Genomic DNA, 21,308 nt, shown 5'->3' with positions numbered 1-21,308 from the left:
GGGGGGAAGATAAGCACACCGCGGTGGAACGTTCGCGTCGCGAGTGACCAGTGATACCGAAACGCCTGCGTGCCGGCTCGCGGTTTATATAGCGCGCGGGCGGGCCAGCTGTTTCAATAAACTTGAATGAGGGGCGAGTTTTACAGCCCCCAGGCCAGGCTCCGTGACGGATGGCATAGTAGACCTAAAAACACTGGAATTCAGTCATATTTTAGGCGGGATGAGTAGGCTGTCCAAGCAGAACGGTGGCTGGCTGCCTTCCCGCCGGCGGCTCGTATATGACGTCACAGATGTGCGTAATACGGCCCAAGGCTGGCGCCCGCCAATGGAGCGATTGGAGAGACATCTATACGTGGCTGTACATACTTATAGTTGATAGCTGCTAACGACCAGGGCGCTGAGTTGAAATGCTGAGGTCGAGCCTTGGTTGCAGCGTGGCAACTGGCATTCGGATGCTGCTGTCTCGTGGTCTTGTTAATATTCATGCTTTACTTTTCGGCCTAGCTCTCACACTGTTCTTGATAAGCCCCTAGTCGAAACAGACTGTTACGAGCAACATATTAGCAAATATCTCGAAGAAGTGTGAGAGCGTTGCTGAAAGTCCAAAACATATTCCAGCAGCAGGTAGTTCCTTATCCGGTAAAAGATTTCAGCCCCCCCTTCCTTCCCCCTTAATTTTGGGAAGAAAGTGTGCTAAAGCCAGAAAGAAACTTGTTTTTGGCGGATTTTTTGATAGGTTTAGGTACTTTGCACTGCTCAGCGCCTCCCCCCCCCCCCCCCCAATAATTTCACAAAACTACATGCCTTCTATTGCATCTACAATGCTGCATATCAATATAGGGAAATACTATTATTTTCTCTCAGAAAATTTGTCGTTTCACGGCAATTCAACGAGAGTAAAACACGCTACCTCCTTCAGCTCTGACGAGGCCATGTCCTTGGAGGTGACTATACGCCCAAAACATGATGCTGACAGTTTTAAGAGCCGCAGGGCGTATCGGTGACGAGCTGAGCATAGGTAAAAATATATGATGACGTCGCGAACTTTGTTTTTCATCTTGCTCTAATGATAGTAGTCTGCGGAATACAATGTTTGCGAAAGAAAGCCAAATAGCTGACAGAACAAGTAAAGCTTAGTACTGAACATTTAAGGCTAACTGGGTACATAAAGTGACCCTAGTTTGACCTTTCGCCGTTTTTCTGGAGAAAAAAGCATGATGCCTTCAAATTTCTTACAACCGATATGCCACTGAAGACCACTTTATCGCCGCCTCGACTGACCGAAAAAGGATGGAATATTCTCCGGATCGGTCACAAATGCAACACTAGCAGATCACGGACGGCGGCGCACTATGAAGCAGATCACTAGCGGCGGCGCACCATGAGCTGACCGCCCGGCGGCGGGTGGCCGGGCGCCTTCGGCTCACTCCGTCGGCGGCTGCCACCGTGCCATTGAAACCAGGATTCCGGCACAATGTCTGAGTGAAGTAAGCGTTTCGATCGACCTTACGTGCCTGTCATTCATCACAAGTCGTGCTGGTGGAGTAAAATTAGTTGGCAACGATAGGGTTTGCAGCTAATTATCATCAGTTGCAAAGTCGTCGTTTAAGTCGCGTTATGTCGATGATCTTTTGTTCATGTCGATTGGTGTTAATACAAAACCAAATTAAAACAGACAGGCTTAAACACTAGTTTTTTGTGCAGCGATTGTTGCACAACTAGGTCGGCAAACCCAATGTTCCGCGCTGCATGCATTCCTCGCGGGATTTCTTCAAAAGATCAAGAAGTTGTGCCCATTATTGTAACTGCAAACATGATGTGTGGCTTCCACATGCTAATAACAATGAATTGATTTTGATATCATTATTAGTTATAATTATACCATGTTATGATGATTTTAGATCTTCTAAAATTAGATTAGATGCATCTAAAATAAAAGGGGAAAACAGCCCTGAACCTGAAACTGATAAGAAACCGGCGGGTTCGAGACAGATGTACATAACATAGTTTGATGCAGGTTAGAACGCACGAGACCTACGTCGTGTTTGCCTTACATTGCAGACCGCCATTGTGTTGGAACTTTGAAACGTGATCACGTGCTGCATTTTCAGCATCATGGTGGACGGGGTAGGACGCGGATTCTTGTCACATGACTCGGGGTTATGGCTGGATTATTTTTCATGCCTTATTGGGCTGGTATCTCATGATTATTCAGACCGTGAGCTGGTCTGAGTAATGAGCGAAGTCAAACCTTGCAAGTGAGCATGACATGACTTGGAAGTAGACAGTCGCCAATGGCGCAGTTCAGAGACGTCAATCGAATGTATTTACCAAAGATCTCATCCCGTTAGTGGCAAGCGACTTTTGCGAATTCACCCATTATGACAGACATCAGCTAAAAATAGCATAATGTTATGCTACTGTTAAGTTATTTCGTTGACACGTAAGCCAAGCGTGGCAAATGCTGTGCGAAAACCGTTTGTAAAATTTGAATTCCCAAAGATACTTCACATTTTCTGCATAGAAGGAGTTTCATTAAATGTCTTAACCGAGTTCCTTATTCTTGCAACGTTAGACACTGTGGGAGCGGCCTACAAAAGCAGAACAAAGATGGAATGTAGTATTTGTGCCTGAGCTTGTATTTATGAATTGACGTCCTAGGGTAATCAACCGTTGCAGTGGCCATTAATCCATACGTCACATGTAAAGAAACAAAAGATGTAGTCATTATACAGTACCCAGTCACCCAATTAAAAAATTGGCAAGTGCTCACCTACAAGACATCTATACTGCGGTGGTTCCGAGACAATGCCTTCCCTACCGCAGAGAGAGATCTCATCATAACGGCTCGAGCCAGCCAAATCAGACCACGAGATCAACAGCCAGTCCGCGGCCCTGACCTGCCATCCCCCGCGCCCCTGCATGCCAGCCGCTTGCAGCCTTTCAGTGGCGGCGGCACCGGGGCCAGACACGAGCGCCGGCCCCTGGCTCAGGGTGACCCGTGATGTGGCATTCCGGCCCCGAGCCAGGCCGACTCGTGAGCGGGCATGCCCGCCCGGTCCCGGCCACGGCGCTCGACGGGCTGGTCTGGTCGGCCGCGCGGGCGTTCGTGATCGCTGTGGTGGGGCTGGTGCGTCCCAGCTCTGGCGCACAGCGGCGTGTTCAAGGGAGGCGCTGGGGTGCCCGCCTCTCCGATAGTGGACAGCCGTGTGAATAAATGTCGACGCTAATAGCAGATAATAGTAATTATGCTAAACAGAAATAGGCACGTAGATCAAAGATGATGGCAAATGGGATATTGTTGTGCCGTACGAGAAATGAGCACCTGCGGCACTACAACGTGGACTCTTCAGCGTTTCTTTAGTATTATTTTCAGTTGTCTTCTCCCCTCCCACCCGTGAAATTACGCATACCGGTACCCGTCGGCCCACGGGTTGTTTAGCTGGTGGTTCGTGGTTCAGCCGGTCTCGCCACTGACAGTAACGCAATAACCGCTGTCTTATGTCACTTCTAATCCGTGGACTAGTTCATCCAGCTTTCGGCGTGCCTAACGTTCCTAAACACGTGCAGTCTCCCCGTTGCAATGTCTGGCATCTTCAGAGCATCGAGAGCCCTTTCGTGAGCCAACCGGATTCCTGACTATTTGGGCCCCTTTCGATATCACGAGTGTGCTGCTGTACGTGGTCAGCTCATCGTGGAATCTTACTTTTCGAAGGAACGGAGCTCCAGGCCTCCGGTATTTGCATCATGTTTTCATCACAGATCTATGCAGGTTTAGTCAAATCAAAAGCAAAACAAATCAAAACTAGGTTATAGCAGAGAAATTATGCGTAAAGTCAATTACGTTTGAGCGCAGTTCAACTTCTACGGTCGTTTGCGCGGTAAATTAAAGCTCAATGACTTATGGCATGTTGTATTGTGACACTTCAGGTTCGGAACAAAATCTGTCTCGGCCAGCTCATGACGTCATTTGGCCGCATATATAGAAACACTTGAGAACACACCTACTTTTTATAATCGAACGGCGATTCAATTATGACAATGATAAGTTCTGCCTGGGCGTGCCTGTAACCTTTTCTTATTCGTGATACCGATAACAGAAGCTCAAGAATCTCTCAAAGCTTTGGATTTTTTACCTGACTGGTCGGGCAGATTGATAAAAATAGCCACCCCGACGCAGCAAACTTTTGGTTTGTTTTGCAATGCAAACATAACGGCTCGAGTCCGAGAGATAAGATACCAGTGTGATAAACACGCTATGAAGTTGACGCCATTCTGCAGCCTAGTCCACGGCGTATCCACGGCGTTTGTTCAATCATACAAGTAGGTGTTGGGTGAATGACCCCCGAATCCGTCGGGCTCACAAGAACTCCATGTTTACGCCAGTTGGGGCGGATCACTGAAATATTCATACGGCCGGGATTGAACCGGGCACTTCCCGGCCTGCCGCCCAGACCAGACCCTCCCGGCCAGCATGTCCCCCGGTCGTTCTCGGTGTGACCCGAGTCTGCCCGCCGGGTCGGGTTCTGCCGCCCGGCCGGAACCTCCGTTCCGCACGGTCAGATGGGGTCACTTCGCCGGGTCACAAACCCACGGCCACCGGCCAACAACAGGGCACCGGGGCTCGGCAACATGGGCCAGAACGTGTGCTGCTCATCGGCCAAGTTCGACAATCGACTTTCAATGCGGAGTTATCGCACCCAAGTTTGGTCATGTGACCCGTTGCCCCCGTCCGGTTCGTGTGTTTTGGTGAGCTAGCCTTGCAAACTTCGCGTGCTAGGCGAGACCGCACCTGTATACCCATCAGCCGATACAGTGGGCTTCAGTGGCCCTTCGGCGATAATGGTCCGCACGTAATGGTGACCATCACGGAGGAGCTTGCACAGGATGTGAAAATGAACAGTGAGCTGCCAGACATATGGAATGACTGACACCCTTCGCGGCAGAGCTAGGCTAAAAATGCGTCCGGACGGGGCTTGGGAAGATTTATGAGCAGAAATGCGGGCAAGGCACGGCTCATATACGACCGCCATAAAGATGCAGAAATCGGACGGACTTCAATCGGCGGCACCGAAACGCTGTAGCCAATACATACAGCAGACCATAGCCGTGACACCACGCTTATTATGTAATCAGATGAGTTCCTGAACGCACGCGCGAGGGAGTCAGCGTGAGACGTGCAACAGACCGGTACCATGCCGAGCACACAGGTAGCGGCAGACAGCATCCACACGTCTGATCGCTGGTAGCGTTGCTGGCTGATGACACCTCTGGGCGCGCTCTGAAAGCCATCAAGTAACGGTTTCAACTCCTGCCGGCCCCGGCGATAAACACAGAGCACCTTGACACGGTCTAACACAGGGGTGAATGCCAACCACTCACCGACGCTCTAAACAGTGAGTCAACCCGAGCCACAACAGAACTTGGCCCAGGCCCGTGTCGAGCAGCCAGGACTCGTCACAGACGTCGGCTGTCTCGGTCGACCGCGACGCGGAATTTGGCGCCCAGCCGTGTAGCCAGGTTCGGCAGCTGTTCCACGGAGATTCGGCGCGATATGTCGCTGTGAGACAGATGGCAGGGGCGGTGAATGTTGCCTGCTGCTGCTTTTAGCGGTCGAATGCCGAACCCGTCCGACGACTGTTTCTCGCTGCACCATGTGCTGTTTGTTTACGTTGCGTCGCCAGGCAGGGCAAGCTGCCGTTTGCCATGGGTTTGTGTACATATCATCTAACGACCTGTTGCGCCACGGGTATTTGTACGAACTCGGTAAGCAACTTTCGGCGCGCGTTTGATTTTTCTGCACGTGATGCCTTGACGGGCGCGCTACTGCACCAGATCCAGTCTGCATTGCCACTGGTGGTTATTGGTACACCGGCTGCGAGCCGAGTTGTTTGCCTGACCAGCCTGTTCTCTGTCGCTTCAGATTCGCCGCCGCCTACAAATGCAAACATCGTGTCCGTCAAGTCGCCTCGGGCGGCTCCCGCGGATGAACTTGATATGGTGCCCACCCCGTGAGTACCCCTGGACATGGTGCCCACCCCGGGAGAATCCCTGGACATGGTGCCCACCCCGGGAGAATCCCTGGACATGGTGCCCACCCCGGGAGAATCCCTGGACATGGTGCCCACCCCGTGAGTACCCCTGGACATGGTGCCCACCCCGGGAGAATCCCTGGACATGGTGCCCACCCCGGGAGAATCCCTGGACATGGGGCCCACCCCGGGAGAATCCCTGGACATGGGGCCCACCCCGGGAGAATCCCTGGACATGGTGCCCACCCCGTGAGTACCCCCGGACGTGGTGCCCACCTGTGAGTACCCCCTGGGCATAGCGCTAACCCCATAAATACCCTTGGACATAGTGCCAAGAGGTACCCACCCCGTGAGTACCTCTTGACATGGTGCCCACCCCGTGAGTACCTCTTGACATGGTGTTCACCACGTGGGTACCCCTGGACTTGGTGCCCATCCCGCGAATACCCCATGGGCATGGTGCTCACCACGTGAGTACGCCTAGACATGGTGCCCACCCCGTGAGTACCCCTGGACATGGTGCCCACCCGTGAGTACCTCGCTCCACGACAACACCTCTCAGTCTCCGCCGGGACCTTGCGGCTGCACCCGCCCTGTCACGGGAGTCGTGAGCCGCGCCGGGACACTGCCCCGTCTCTGCCCCGTCCGTCTACCGGGCCCGGTCTCCGGGCAGCCGCCGCCGTCACAACAGGGCTCGGCTGCCCGCGGAGAGCACCGCCGCCGGCCTGGACCGGCCTGCATCATGCTGCAGCAGTCGGGGGGGGGGGGGGGGGGGGGGCTCCAAGGGCTGTAATAAGGGAGCGGTGAGACGCAGTGTCTGTCGGTACTCTGGCTCGTTAGTCGGACAGATCAGTGGGAGAGGGAGACGGCCAAGGGGAGTAGGATATCGCCGTTGAGCAAAGTCTAAAGTTACGTCATATTTGTGCACGGTTTATTACGTTTCGTCACGGTTATTTCATTTCATTTCATCATCAGGCATTTTAGTGAACGTTGGTGTTCTGCTGCACATATCCCTCAACAGACAGCAGAACTTATAGTTTTGCGTCAAGTCATGGAGCTTCGATTTTTTAGTAAAAATTTTGCGGAATGATGAAATGGTGCAACTACGAGAATATTACGAGTAAGCATGTCTCATGTCAATCAGTAGTTAATAATTCCAAAGCAAATGAGTGCGTAGCTTGCTTGTCATAGTGGACAGGCTTTCGACTTGCCGCGGCACAGTACTAAAGTTATGCCTTATTTCCTTGGATTCGCCTAAAACAATAAAATATTTGGGACAGACGCAATACAGTTTGTCAGCCAAAAGAACCAGTGGCGCAGCCAGGTGAAGCTCATGGAGCTTTATACCCCGTAGTTCGAGCGATGCTTTTTGAAAATCTGATGATCGGGAAACCATCTTGGTTTTAGACCTCATAGACACCACCGCGGGTAACGACTTGCGGAGCCTAACAGCGTCCTTCAGTAACAAGGCTAGCGGATAGCCGAGCGAACATGCTCGATACGCAGCTGAAACAAGTATATAAGACACCATCCTAAACCAACAGCGATAGCTTATCGATGTGGTAGGCATTGTAACTATAACCGTTTGTGGGGTAAGTAGGTCTGTTCGCGGTGTGTATGTTCTGTTAATGGGGCTCGGACTCGCTCACACAAATTAGCCCCCTCCATCATAAATCATGGCTGCCAATCCCGTCGCAAACTATGGCAGTCCTCTTCCCCAACCTTTTCCTCCTGTCGCAAATTCTGGCTGCGACCCTGAGAGTAATAAGTGCAACTGATTACTAGTCAAGCGTCATACCTATACGTGAATATAAGCCTTCATGCAACGTGCTAACACAAACAACGCAGAACGCAACCGTACGAACTAAGGCCGTGTTTCAGCTAAACTCAGGAGATTTGTCATGACGAGCGGTCTACCGAGGCGCAGCGGGAATATAAAAAGGGCGGGTCTGAAACGAGCCGTAATAGACTCATTTCGCCGTGGTGGGAATAAGGTTGCAAGCATTCATATCCCCACGCTCTGGCAATTTGACGCAAATTATAGGGCTTCAACTCATAATGTGGACATTCTAAATCATTTGTTTAAATACGAATCAGCTATAAAGCTCCTCGCAGTACGGCGCCCGTGGAGGAGCCCTGGTCGACAGATGGCGGCAGGAAAGCTACGACCGTGATAAAGCTGTGCCGGTTTGGTGCCACGCGAAGCACATACGGCATACTAGCTGGCTTGCCGGTGACAAGGAACGCTGGCCGGCATTACAGCCGGCACAAGAGACTCACCAGCCTGACAGTTAGCGCATGACGCCGCCTGCCTTTACATGCGGCACGTGACACGTGCCGACATGGAGGCACGCGACACCAACCAGAATGACGGAACGTGACAACGACGGGTCTAACCACGTGGTCCGCTCCGGCCGGCCGGTGGTGACACCATCAGGACCGACAGTCGGCACGTGGCGAGGACCGGCCTCAAACTGGCGCCTGACACTGACTGGGCTGACGCCCGCCGCGGCTCGTTCGTCATCGTCACGTCTCCCAACCGAGGGCCGCCTGACAGCCGGATAGATGGCGGCCGTCTGTTTCCGCCCGGCGCCGCGCCGATGCGAGCCGTCGGCGCCGACGCGTCGACGACGACAGCGGCGGCGGCGGCGGCGGCGCCCCCCAGGAGGTTCTCGTCTCCTATCAACCGCGACCAGGCGCGCTCCCGTGCCGTCTCTGGACTGTCTTCTTCGCTCCTCTGCCGCAGTCGCCAGTCTGAGCTTCTCGCCAACGCTCTCGAAGGCTGTCTCGCTTGACGCCTGCCGTCCGCCTCGTCGTCGCTCGCTGCTCTGCCCGCCCGCTCTCGACGCTCTGCCGGGAGCGGTGACGTCACGCCCGGGTCGGCCGCTGCCGGGCGGCGGCGGGCGGCAGTCTGGCGGTGGGGCGGCGGCGGCGTGAACCATCCCTCAGAGAGGCGGCGGCGGAGCACGGGTGGTGTCGGGACGTAGTCAGTGACGTGCAGCATTGGAGACGGCGGCAAGTGACGGGTGGAGACACGCGCTGGTCGGGACAGTGTCCGGTGTCTCAGACGCTACCAATGGTGTCCACTGACGAGGAAGATATCCAGTAACCGGAGGCGGCTTCCAGTGACCAGAACGGCATCCAGCGACACCCAGTGACGAGGACAGCATCCAGCGACGTCCAGTGACGGGGCGCACCAGACAGTGGTCCTGATCGCGGCTGGAGTGGCCACACGCCGCGGCGTGCCCGGGTCGTGCAGGGCAGCGCTGTCGTCTGCACTGTTCGGGACACTCTTGACCTCAGAAGAACGGCAGCGAGGGCAACCACAGCAGCTACAGCAGCCACAATAGCCACAGTATCCCCGAGCCGTGACCTTAGGCTACCTGTGAGCGCAAGTCTGGGCTGAGGTGGGGGCGTGCCCCGAGCCCGAGCGCGGGAGGCCCGCCGAAGGGCGCGGAGAGGCCATGGGCCGGCCGGGGCAGATACTGGAGCTGATCGAGATCGTCGACTACGTGATGCCGCCGCAGTGAGTCCTCCGCGCTGGCCGCGCTGCGTCGAACCGGAGTCACGGAACGTCAGGTCAGGCCGACAGGCACAGGCGCGCGCCGCACTGTGAGGCCTCTCACACCAGCGCAGGCTGGGTTTTTCCGTGCAGGCGACGCCGGGCCGCCTACTTCCAAATGCGGTGGTGGGCGGGTTCAGATCAGGTCCACCCGGGTCAAGACACCGGTAAGACCTTCGCCAACGTAGGGTCGAGGTACGCCTCACGGCTCAAACGGGGCCTCCGCCGCAGCCCTGAAGCTGGGAAAACACCACCGTTTCGTAAGACGCGCCTGTCGTTGCAAGCCTACAGACGCGATGTTGGTGTCCGAAACGTTGGGGGACTTGCCTCCGCCCCTCTCCTTGTAGAGGAGCCCGCGGGTCCAGGTAACGGCACGCCATGGGCGAGGTGCCGGGCCGGGCAGGTACAGGTAACGACGCCCCTTGGCGCGCCCCGCCTCTTCGCGCCGCGGACGCCCGGCCGTGGTTTCGCAGGTAAACAAACCAGCGCGCCCCCTGCCGATGCGGCCAAGGTCGACCCTCCCACTCTCCTGGCACACTGCTCCCCCTCCCCCTCTCCCTGCAGCGGGCGGCGATCAACGCACCCGTTGGCCGACTTCTGCTGCGATGAGAATAGCCGGGCGCGCACGTGCACGGAGCGGCCGTTTGATGTCGGCGGCTTCTGTCGCGCCGCCGGCGACCGTCTGTGAGGAAGGGTCCAAGGTCGGTGACCTTGTGGCCGCGCCGACAGCCGTGGGCAGAGAAGGTGTGGCGGCACCCCGTCGGCGAGCGGTCTGCGGTGCCATCAGCCGGTTCGAGTGCTCGGAACGAAGGCCGCGGAATAGCTCTGATCGGTGGGGCGGTTGAACATTTACGGCTCGTTGGCTAGAGGCTATGTTCGGGTCCCATGCACAGAGGGCTGCAAGTGCAGCGGCCGGCGGTGCCTACCTCCCACTGTGCGCCACGCTGCGGGTCGGCCCCAGGTTCGAGAGTTGTCACGTGTCGCGGCCCCGACGACCAAAACCGGCGCGCCGCCTTAAACACCGCGGAGAGTACCTTACGGGCCCTCACTTCCAAATGCAAAGTTCATGCATGCGGGAACGCCTGTCGTTGATCTTCCTGGAGGTGGCAACGCCTTGGTGCGTGCGGTGCACCCTGCAAGTGCCTGTGACTGGCGTGGGAAGGGCGTCTATGCCAAGAGGTTGCGACTCATTGCAGAGCTTCTTTGAATGGAGGGATCGCGCATGCGCCAGCACGCGTCCCCTAGCTGGGGAATACCTGGAATCAGATGGCGTGATCACTGGAATCATATCGAAGAACCCGCATTTATTTCAACCAGGGGCGCAGCCCAGAGAGGTGACGATGACGGACGAGCAGCCCCTTCCCCCCTTAGGCCCGGATGATTCCCGCCATAGATGACCCTGACGGGAAGGTTCAGTCGACGTAATGCGTACCCACCGTACTTCTTAAGAAGTACGGTGAGTACGCTTAACTACCTCCCCCTTAAGAAAACATCCCTGATTCAGACCGTCGCCGAAATGTCATCGGCATGGTTAGATTCGCGTCCAGGTACCAAATGATGTATCGCGCCTTGCCTCTCTGTACGTTGGCTGTAGTCTCATTTTCTCTCATGTATGTAGTTCTATGTGCACCTTTCCTGCGAATGTCTCCTAAGTGAAGGAGCCGTCGTGGTACGCGCGTTAGACCTGACGGTCCCGCGACAGCCAATATTGGACGCTAATGCCTATTGCCCGGTAATGAATGCGTCAGCGCCGAGTCTGCTGTTTTGACTCGGCAGATATTAATTCACCGAGCCGTGTTTGTCTTGGAGGCGCGCTGAACTGCCAACCTTCATGAGATTTCCGATCTGGATGGCATCGGCCAGACCCGGCATCGAGGGGCGGGTGGTTTGAGAACGGCTGGCGCTATTTTTGATATTCTTAGGTACTGTGGCGATCGGCGACTGCAATGACAGCCTAGAACCGGTCTTGGTTTGAAAACAGGCTCACCCATGTGCTCGTGTAGGCTCCACTAAATCATGTGGTGTCTGGGCTGGGCTGTCCACGCTGAATTGCTTTGTCACCTTGGTGCAACATGCTTCAGACACCCCGCGCTAAAAAATGTCGTCATCACCAGATCTCGACATACAAAAACATCTACGCCGTTTCCTGATTGGATCGCGGCGGGATGCTATGCAGCAGGACTCGTCAGACACCATGCCCGAGCAGGCTCCTTCAGTTCTGCGTTGTTTACAATTATACCTGAATTTCGCCATCAGCCGCATCGCCAGTAGATTGTTTTACATGTTAATGTGATGGAAATGTCCCCACATGTATCCCCATCATGTATCGTAGCCATCACGTTACATCTTTTTATCATGAGGAGGTATGGGACTTTAGAGGCATGCAAGATAAATTTATATTTGCGATCGGTCGTGTGATGAAGGTGACTACACACTTTGCAAATGCTTCAAAAACCGCTCTGCATGCACACCGCTTCACATGATCGACACTTCGGAGAACGAGGGAAGGTCGTCAGCGCCCCCCCCCCCCCCCCCCCGCTTATCCCAAAGCGCTACTCGCCGCGACTCGTGACAACGTTTTTCAGCCCCTTCTTAAACGTGCGTGGCTCTTCCGCGTTGAAATACCGATGCAATGTTAGATAGCGTCGTGGTGACGTCATGCGGCAGGAAGTCGCGCCGCGTGGGTGGGCCCAGGTGGGCCTGCGCTGGTAATTCTGCTGGCGCCGGAGCCGTCGATTTCCCGATTTGACCACGTGACCGGCGCACTCTCGGCTACCCCGGAACGGAAACCCGTGGGCGAAGGAAAACAACCCCCGGCGACGGAGGAAAATGATTGTGATATTGTGTTGGCATGCGTCGGTTAGCATGTGATGGATCGCAATTTCGTAATGACGCCGTAACTATGGATAAGCCGTTTGCCAGGGATATTTATTCAGAAACCTGTCTATTTCATTTGGGCCCGCGCCATCTACCCAGTGGAGGAAACACCATAGTGATAAATCAGAACTTTGGTATCCGGTTTGTACCCGAGTATTATTGTGTGGTGCGTAACTCAGCAACACAGGCCATGCTCTGTGTTGCTCATAACTGGGCTGTTTCACAAATCATTAAAGACATGTCTGGAGGTTAAAGGCTTGTACCTGCAGCGCGAATGGCAACAAATCAATGCCCTTCGTTTAATTTCTTAAACGCCTCTGATGTATTCACGTTTGACGCCAAAATGCGTTTGCTTAACCCAACTCAATTTGATTTCATCATCTGCTGATGTGATCTCATCGTTTACTAAAATCATGGACACTGCTCGCAACAAGCCACTCACTTGCATCCCAAACCGAAAAGCAAGGTCCGCACGTGGGTTCTAACTCTAACCATTGCTCGTCGCATTGCGTGCTGAAAGGAGCTCACCCGATTTGTTTTGACTCGCTGCGTGGTAACGTCGCTGCCCTCATTTCCCAGTTGCGTAATCAGGAAGCACGCAGGGGCGGCCGCGGTGCGTCAAACAGCCAGACAACTGACATGTTTTATCCGACCTGACGCAACCCGCCCATGCCCGCAGGAACGCCAAAACGTTCGAGACACGGACGGTGACGGTGACGGAGAGCGTGCCGGAGGGCTGCCAGACCACCTCCTCGGCCACGCAGGAGCTGGACGACCTCATGGCGTCGCTCTCCGACTTCAAGGTAACACCGTTGGCGCCGTGTCCGCGCCCTAACCCCACGCGCTTACACCCTCACCTGGCCGCGACTCGCTCGCTCACGACCCCCTGTGAATCCCGGCCGCGTCTCTCCGACCTGGGCTGGGACGCGCTCCAGCCTCGGTCGCGACAGCGACGGCGCGTCAACAGGCACCCCGTTGTGACAGGGGCCTGGTTTGCGGCTCACCGGTCGGCGGCCCCCGGCCGGACGCACCGGCCGCTATTTTCGGAGCGGCGCCGTCTCTGACGATGACGTCACGGCATCTGCCGTCCGGCCCGACCCACCGCTGCAGAGATTGCTCCGCGCCGCCGCTTCCGCCGGCTAAATTGGTCCGTTTACCGAGTCGATGGTTTACCAATCGGGTCGTGTTTATCCGGCACCCGCAGTACGACCTCAGGAGGTGGAGGAGGGGGGAGGGGAGGTGGGGTGCGCCGGGGCGGCTCTAGAAGGATGAGCTCCCATCAAGGGACGTGTCTCGGTGGACGGTCCCGCTGACGGAACGCCCTGTCCCGCAGACGAGATGCCTCTCGGCCTCCGGTTCTTATCAGACGAGACGTATCTGTTGCGTGTTCCACTATATGACACGACCCTGAGCTCACAGCCGCACAGACTCTCCGCCCGTGGTTCCTCACAAAATAGATCCCTCGTTGCCTCAGACCATGGTCTCAGAGCTAAGACGTTTTCCAGGCTGTGGTTCCAAATCTAGAGTCTCTGTGGGGTCCAGGCTCTCTGCTGACGAGGCATCTCGCAGTCCGTGGTCCCCTGAACGTCTTTCGGTCAATGCCTTTATGACGGGACGTTGCCGAGTTTACCGGTCCTGCAGACAATGTCTGTCTCAGTTCAGCTTCTCACAGACGTGACTTCTCCCGGTCCATGGCCCCAGAGACGGGACCTCTCTCGGTTCATGGTCCCAGAGACGGCACTTCCCCTGGTCCATGGCTCCACAGACGGGACCTCTCTCGGTCCATGGTCCCAGAGACGGGACTTCCCCCGGTCCATGACCCCACAGACGGGACCTCTCCCGAGCCATGGCCCCATAGACGGGACCTCTCTCGGTCCATGGTCCCAGAGACGGGACTTCCCCCGGTCCATGGCCCCAGAAACGGGACTTCTCCCGGTCCATGGCCCCACAGACGGGACTCCTCACCCGGCCATGGCCCCACAGTCTGCAGCTTCGCGGACCTGTTCACATGACACCGCGGCCCCGGTCGTTCTCGGGATCGGGCACCACCTCACCGTCTGCTAACGGGCGCGCCATCGCCGAGACGACAGCCGACCATGTTGACGCCGCGGGCTCATTTATCCGATTGCAGCGCGGTGAAAATAAACACGCAACAGCATCTGCGACTCGCGTGTCGTGTTACACACCGCCTAACAGCCGGTCTGAGAGTCCCGGTCGGCTCCCTCGCCCCCCCCCCCCCCCCCCAGTGCTTCGTTATGCGACAGCAGGGGTAACTGCACACGTGCACACGACTCTGCAGATGAATGCGGCGAAGGCCAGGCGCGACAGGGGCGGCCGGGCGGACTGCGCCGCTTTAGGAGGCCTCACTGACAGCGGGGCCGTGTCGCACAGTGCGATGGGCGAGGGGCGCTGTGGGAGGCTCCGGCTCGGCGGCAGAGGCCTCCTCTGCGGTGTATATACGAAATTTTGGAGATGATGTGGAACATCAGGGAAGGGTGGGGCCATGCCGGCTTCAAGGGAGATGTTGGGTGTTTGTTACGCCATGCATGTGACGCTCGCAGCCCTCTGAGGGCTGTTTATCCCCGTGCAGTTACGTTGCGCAATCGGCCCGGGCATACGTGCATTTGTGGCACCAGCCAGCACCACAATAAAACGAGGTGTCATGAAATGCACAGAAGGCTTAATTGCATGCACCACGAACAGCGGTCAAGTTACGCTGCACCCCGTTTTCGTGTGCACCCGTGCGGAGCAAACGACACAGCAGAGCGCCCATCCCATTTAGTCACGCAGGCGCGGTGCTGCGGGTTGTCACGTTGCAGGCGTGATCGCTGTTTATTTGTCCACGCTTTCATGACCTGCGTGAATGGTGCCGCGATGGAGCCACTCCCTTCGCATACACCGGCGATGGTGACGTATGCTGGGGCCACGCCCACCGGAACTGCCGCCGCCGCCGCAGGTCCACGCCACTTCGTACCAGAAGACGGTGGTGGAGGAGACGCACGACCCGCCGTACGCCAAGCCGGCCAAGGCCAAGCAGCTGGACAACATGCTGGGAAGCCTGCAGGAGGACATGAGCAAGCAGGGCGTCAATACCACCCACAAGGGCACCTGCGCCGCCTGCGACAAGCCCATTGCCGGCCAGGTGAGGTGCAGCTGGCGAGACCTCTGTATGTTCCAGGTCAGGTTCGGACCGCGTCGTCTCCCCGTCCTCTGTTCGCCGTCCCCTTCACGTGTCCTGCCAGGTGTGGCACTGGTGCTGATAGTGAGTTAATGGGGTATGCGCATAAAAGGAGGCTGGTCTGTTCCTTAATCGGTGCAAGGAACTACATCAGATCAGGTGGGCAGTGGTATACCAAAGGTAAATGATGCTGCTTTCAGAACTCGAAATGCATCGAGGTCGAAAAGAGCCGGTTTTCGATGAAGTCTACATGCTTAGCCGTTTCGTTTCACGAAACGATTGGTTCTGTGCTTTGGTGAATTCACAATTGAATTATGCTCCCAGCACGATAAAAACACAGCACTTTTGCTGTTCGGGTGCGGTGTTTGACGCGGCATTCGGAACTTGATCTCACTCCAAAGACTTGCGTCGCATCCGCGGCTCTGAAGAGCGAAATGTGTCCATGTGAGCAGCTCAAATACAATTGCAGGTACTGTGCCTTCGTTATCCGCCGAGTGACCATGCGCCCCCCCCCCCCCCCATCCCCTCCCTCACACACACAGGTCATCACGGCGCTGGGCAAGACTTGGCACACCGAGCACTTCACATGTGCCCACTGCAACATGGAGCTGGGTAACAGGAACTTCTTCGAGCGGGACGGTCTGCCCTACTGCGAGAACGACTACCACAATCTCTTCTCACCCCGTTGTGACTACTGCCAGGGACCCATCATTGACGTAAGCGTCCTTGACACGTCCTTTACGTGAGCGACGTTGGCGCAGTATTGACGTGAGCGACCTTGAATTATCTTTGATGTGAGCGACCCTGGCCGTCCGTAATGTCAGCATTGTTGGCCCATTCTAGATATGAGTGCGTTTAACCCAACATGATTGTGAGGACATCAATTGCTTTCCTAGTGCTTCCCTGCCATTTCCACTCTCTGTCCCCTGTTGTGATGCAGGAATGCCACGTGATCTGACACGATGCATGCCGCCTTTGCGTCACTTACAATTAATCCCATGTGCTGTCACTTCGGACACAAAACACGATTCCGGCAAATTGTGGTATCCACCGTCCCCTGTCTTCATCTCACAATACCGTGTGGAGCTAAAATTTCCAAACAATAGTGCGTTCGTAAAAGTTTCCAGAGGTGGGACTCGATCCCGCACCTCCCAATTAAAAGACTAGCGCCCTTACCTCATCTCCCCTGCCGTTGCAGAAATGTGTGACGGCGCTGGGCCGTACCTGGCACCCGGAGCACTTCTTCTGCGACCAGTGCGGCCAGCCGTTCGGCGAGGCCGGCTTCCACGAGCGCGACGGCAAGGCCTACTGCCGCGCCGACTACTTCAACATGTTCGCGCCCCGCTGCGGCGCCTGCACCCAGCCCGTCATGGAGAACTACATCTCGGCGCTCAACAGCCAGTGGCACCCCGAGTGCTTCGTGTGCAAGGTGAGCGGGCGGGGGCCACCTGCCGCGCGGCTTTCAGTGCGAATGATTGAGAGCTATTTTGAGGTTGTTCCTTGTCGGTCCGGAACAACTTACAAACAGCGCGGCGTGAGTAAATTCCGAACATGAGTTTACACGGACTCGGTCGTCTCAAGGGTTGTTGTGCGAGACAACACACCAGCCGAGCGGCGCCCCTTCTGAGCCGCCGGCCGCCACCCTGCCTGCCACACGCGCCGCCTGAGCGCCGTCCGGACGCCCGTCGTGACGGCCCCGGTTGCTGTTTCTAACATCGGCCCGCTCGATGCGTCCGCGCCTTTGATCTACTCAGCCGTCATTGTTGAAGGCTGTGTTACCGGGTGGTAGCAGCTGGTGGCCCGCCGGTCGGTGGCTGCGGCCGATTTCCGTTCGTGTGTCTGCTTGCAGTGGCCATCTCATGGGCACCAGCGAGGGGTCAGAGTCGATGGAGGTTTGAGTCGAGGGGTCAGAGTCGATGGGGGTTTGAGTCGAGGGGTCAGAGTCGATGGGGGTTTGAGTCGAGGGGGCTTAGAATCGAGGGGGGTTAGAGTCGGGGAGGGGCTTAGGAGTCCTTATGGCGATGCGAGTCGCTGCTTTGGTGGTCGCGGTTGAAAGGCGACATGTCCTTGGTTCCTAGGGCAACTGGCCGGCACCGTTTCTCTTGGCAGGAGGGTTGAGAAGGTACAGACCCTCCGATATCGCATTGATTTCACCATGTTTGGATAGCGAGCAGCCCCGCTCCGAGAAGACAACCAGAATGTATGCCCCTTCCTGGGGTTCACGCCCCGAAATATGTACCAGAGCCGTGCGGTTTAGCATGCAACACGGATTCGTGTCATTCGACGCGTGGGCCCGACCACATCCTGTCGGAATATCCGGATCAAAGTGTCATTGGGCGAACTGCTAGAAATGGATACCGGCCTGCGATGAATACCTTCCTGCCCGCGTGTAATGTATATGCTTCGAACACGGTCCAGGAACACGCCATATAATGACCCGTTTAGTATGATATCGCAGGTCATAACGGCCAGCTAGCTAGCTGTAAACGTCCCGTCGCAAACCAGATAATATTCAAGGCAATTTAATCACGTGAGCACGCATCTGGCTCACGATGAACTCTGGCAGACGCATGGGCTGTTACAGGCGACGGTACAGATGAGACAGACCTGAACCCCGGGAGACTCCGGGATGGCAGTTTGGACCCCACTCCCGCCAGCACCGCGATGCACACTCCGCCGCCGTGGCCACGCTCCTCTCATCACCGCCGTGCTCCGTTGCAGGACTGCCAGCAGTCGTTCGAGAACGGCTCGTTCTTCGAGTACGAGGGCCACCCGTACTGCGAGACTCACTACCACGCCAAGCGCGGCTCCCTCTGCGCCGGCTGTCACAAGCCCATCACAGGTTGGTCCCCTCCCCCCCCCCCGGTCCGGATACCAGACACCGCTGCCTGCGGGTCAGGGGCAGCGGCCGCGGCTGGTGTCGAGGTCACGCGGCTGGCAAGCGTACATTGTGCGGCGGCGGTGCCTGTCGTGAGTAAAGGCGTACTTTTAGGCCCTAGACTCTACAGTTCCCCACCAATTGACGGTGCCATAGTCGTCTTCTTTCTGTACCACTGGTATCTGGTTGCAATGTGTGATTGTCTGCTGTGAGCGCAGTGACTTGAGTTGCACTGTGATGCGTAGCAGTAATGCCGGGGCCGCCCTAGGGCGTGTCCCAGTCGTAAAACCATCCCGAGCAGCCACTGATAACCCAGATATTGACATTGCGATGCTGCACAAATAGCCCTCGTTGTCTTTGCCAGATGAGAAATGATTTGATGTAGATCTGATGATAAACAATCGGCGTGATAGCTTTTTAGATCGCACTGCTCTGTCGACGCGCGTTGACTCTAGTCCCTCGCGTCAGGTCGCTGCGTTACCGCCATGTTCCGCAAGTTCCACCCGGAACACTTCGTCTGCTCGTTCTGCCTGAAGCAGCTGAACAAGGGCACGTTCAAGGAGCAGGCCGACAAGCCCTACTGCCACCAGTGCTTCGACAAACTGTTCGGCTGACGCTGACGACCGCAGCTGCACACCTGAAGCGGGTCGAAGGCGGGTGGAGGCCCCGCCAGTCAGAGGGGAACGTGAACGGGGAGCCTTTGGAGGCCTATTATTGGTTAGAGTTGGAATGGCTTTGGAGGCTCTGCGAAGGGTCAGAGGCCGGTCTGAAGGCCGGTTTCGTTCGGTTTGTGAGCTAACAGAGGTGGAGGACGGTTGTCGCGTGGTGAGAGAGACTTGCCGATGTACTGGCGCTTGCCATCTGTAAGCGAGTTATTCTTGGAGTCGACCGCGACGCGTTCGAGGTGCTCACTCGGCGCTCGGTCCCGGCCGCCCGTTCAGGTGGGACCGGGACCGGGACATGGCTCCGAGGCCGGTATCGGTATCGGTACTGGGACCGGGATCGGGACCGGGACCGGGACCAGGACTGGGACCGGGACCGGGACCGAGACCGAGACCGAGACCGAGACCGAGACCGAGACCGAGACCGAGACCGAGACCGAGACGTAGGGGCGAGACTCATCATAATGCGATAGGACGTGCTTAAGCTGAACATATGGTGCTGGAATGGATGATGTAGATAGTCCTGCCAGAGCGTGCGTGGTTTGTGTGAAGTCACTGGGTGCGACTCCTGAAAAGGGGGGAGTGTGACCAGTGTGAGGGAGGAGCGTGTAAAGATTGCTCATCACCGTTGAGCAACACTTGTTGGTAACTTATCTTGTTAGATCGCTTGTCTTTGAGTGGCGAGTCGACTTAACGCTTGAGCCGATTCGTTGTCAGTGTTGCGGCAATGGATTTCATTCGGGCTCGCCATTCACAACCAGCGTGCATTAGGTCACAAGTACATAAGCTCGATAGCATGAGCGGGCTTGCACTGTGCCGCATTTGACACCTGTATAGCATGATCGGTAGCGATGCGGCCTCGTGTTCGTTACCGCCCTTGTATCCGTGGCCATCAGTCAATGCTCCACCACGTCAACGGTCCTGACATGCCTGACAGCCAGTTGAGATTAAGCGTAAAAGCTCGCCTTGCCGCTTGCATAGCTGACTGCGGTCAGACTCCGCGGTACCTGTAGGGCCGTTCAGACCACGTTTGCACTGTATAGAACGGACGGTACCCGCTTTAGCTGTGCTTTACCTTACGTATGCAATTCATGTCCGCTCGCAAGACTACCCTGTAGAACCTAGAGGCTGACGCATGAGTGATTGTGAGCTGACCTGGGACCGTGTCGGTGCTCTTATCCCACCACAAGTCGTACAACGGTGAAGGACAGTGTTGATGCCAATATTCGCGTTCACTAGGTAACCTCTGCTCGGTTGCGACCGCCGACACACTTGTAGGCTCTCCGCTTGTGCCGGCCATCGCGCACCGACCACGCCGCGCGCGTCGTTCGAGCGACACATACCCCCTCTCCCCCCCCCCCCCTCCCTGTGAGGCGTCTCTCCGCTCCATCTGCAGAACTACTAGGGGGTTTGTGCAAACGTGCCATGGGCGACGGATGGAAGAGATGCGGTTTGTTGCAACACATTGTAAAAATGGGAGCTGGCGACCGCGGGCGGCAGGCTGGATACCGGTGCTGCCACCTGGACTCCACGCCGGCTAGCAGCGCCACCTGCCCGTATGGCACGTCCGCAGGGGGCGGTGTCACACTCACAATACATAATCGGCCTGTATGCCGGTTGTTCATGGGCTGACAGAGAAGGGAGAGAGGGGGAGCCAGACTTCTACCACGCGCAGGACATGAGCGCGCTTTCGGCTGTCCGTCGTGCCCATACACAACACTCCAAACGTGTTCTTCGGAGGGGCAAAGAAATGAAGTCAAGTCAGGCTTGGGGACGTGCCTGACTTGCGAATGTTTTGACACCGCGCATCGCAACGTAGGACAATGGTCCAGTCGGCAGTCTGCAGTTAACAAATATGTCAAAGTTGAATGGGGAAAAGTCGAGTTACAGAAGCGTTGCGAGCAGTGAAATCATGGAGGCGTTTCAAGGAGTTCAAAATGCATACGTGGAAATACTCTGTGGCATTTAACTTTATGGTCAACTGTTACCACGATCATTATTTTTGAATCAGTACACCTCAGCTACCGATTCGTCAGCGGTGGCAGCAGAATACGATCCACCCAATGATTAAAGCATTTCGTTAATATCGTCTTAAGCTGTCCATATCGCGATGCGGAGG

At 56.2% G+C, this 21,308-nt stretch overlaps 1 protein-coding gene across 4 annotated transcripts in view; it reads left to right on the top strand.

Annotated features, from left to right (window-relative positions):
• The window catches only part of LOC119112189 (paxillin), a 38,005-nt gene extending 17,205 nt beyond the window's left edge, over positions 1-20,800 (top strand). For all 4 annotated transcript variants that reach the window (XM_037236263.1, XM_037236260.1, XM_037236262.1 and 1 more), the window contains 7 exons: positions 5,924-6,011; positions 13,151-13,274; positions 15,428-15,613; positions 16,192-16,365; positions 16,848-17,078; positions 18,371-18,491; positions 18,996-20,800. In XM_037236263.1, coding sequence (XP_037092158.1) covers positions 5,998-6,011; positions 13,151-13,274; positions 15,428-15,613; positions 16,192-16,365; positions 16,848-17,078; positions 18,371-18,491; positions 18,996-19,141 — 996 coding nt within the window. In that variant the 5' untranslated portion in view covers positions 5,924-5,997 and the 3' untranslated portion in view covers positions 19,142-20,800. The remainder of the gene's footprint in view (positions 1-5,923; positions 6,012-13,150; positions 13,275-15,427; positions 15,614-16,191; positions 16,366-16,847; positions 17,079-18,370; positions 18,492-18,995) is intronic.
• The last annotated feature ends 508 nt before the right edge of the window (positions 20,801-21,308 follow it).

Source organism: Pollicipes pollicipes, unplaced genomic scaffold, assembly GCF_011947565.3.
Source record: "Pollicipes pollicipes isolate AB1234 unplaced genomic scaffold, Ppol_2.1 Scaffold_7261;HRSCAF=8764_pilon_pilon_pilon, whole genome shotgun sequence".
Lineage (NCBI taxonomy): Eukaryota > Metazoa > Arthropoda > Thecostraca > Pollicipedomorpha > Pollicipedidae > Pollicipes > Pollicipes pollicipes.
This window is presented reverse-complemented; position numbering and strand designations above follow the sequence as displayed.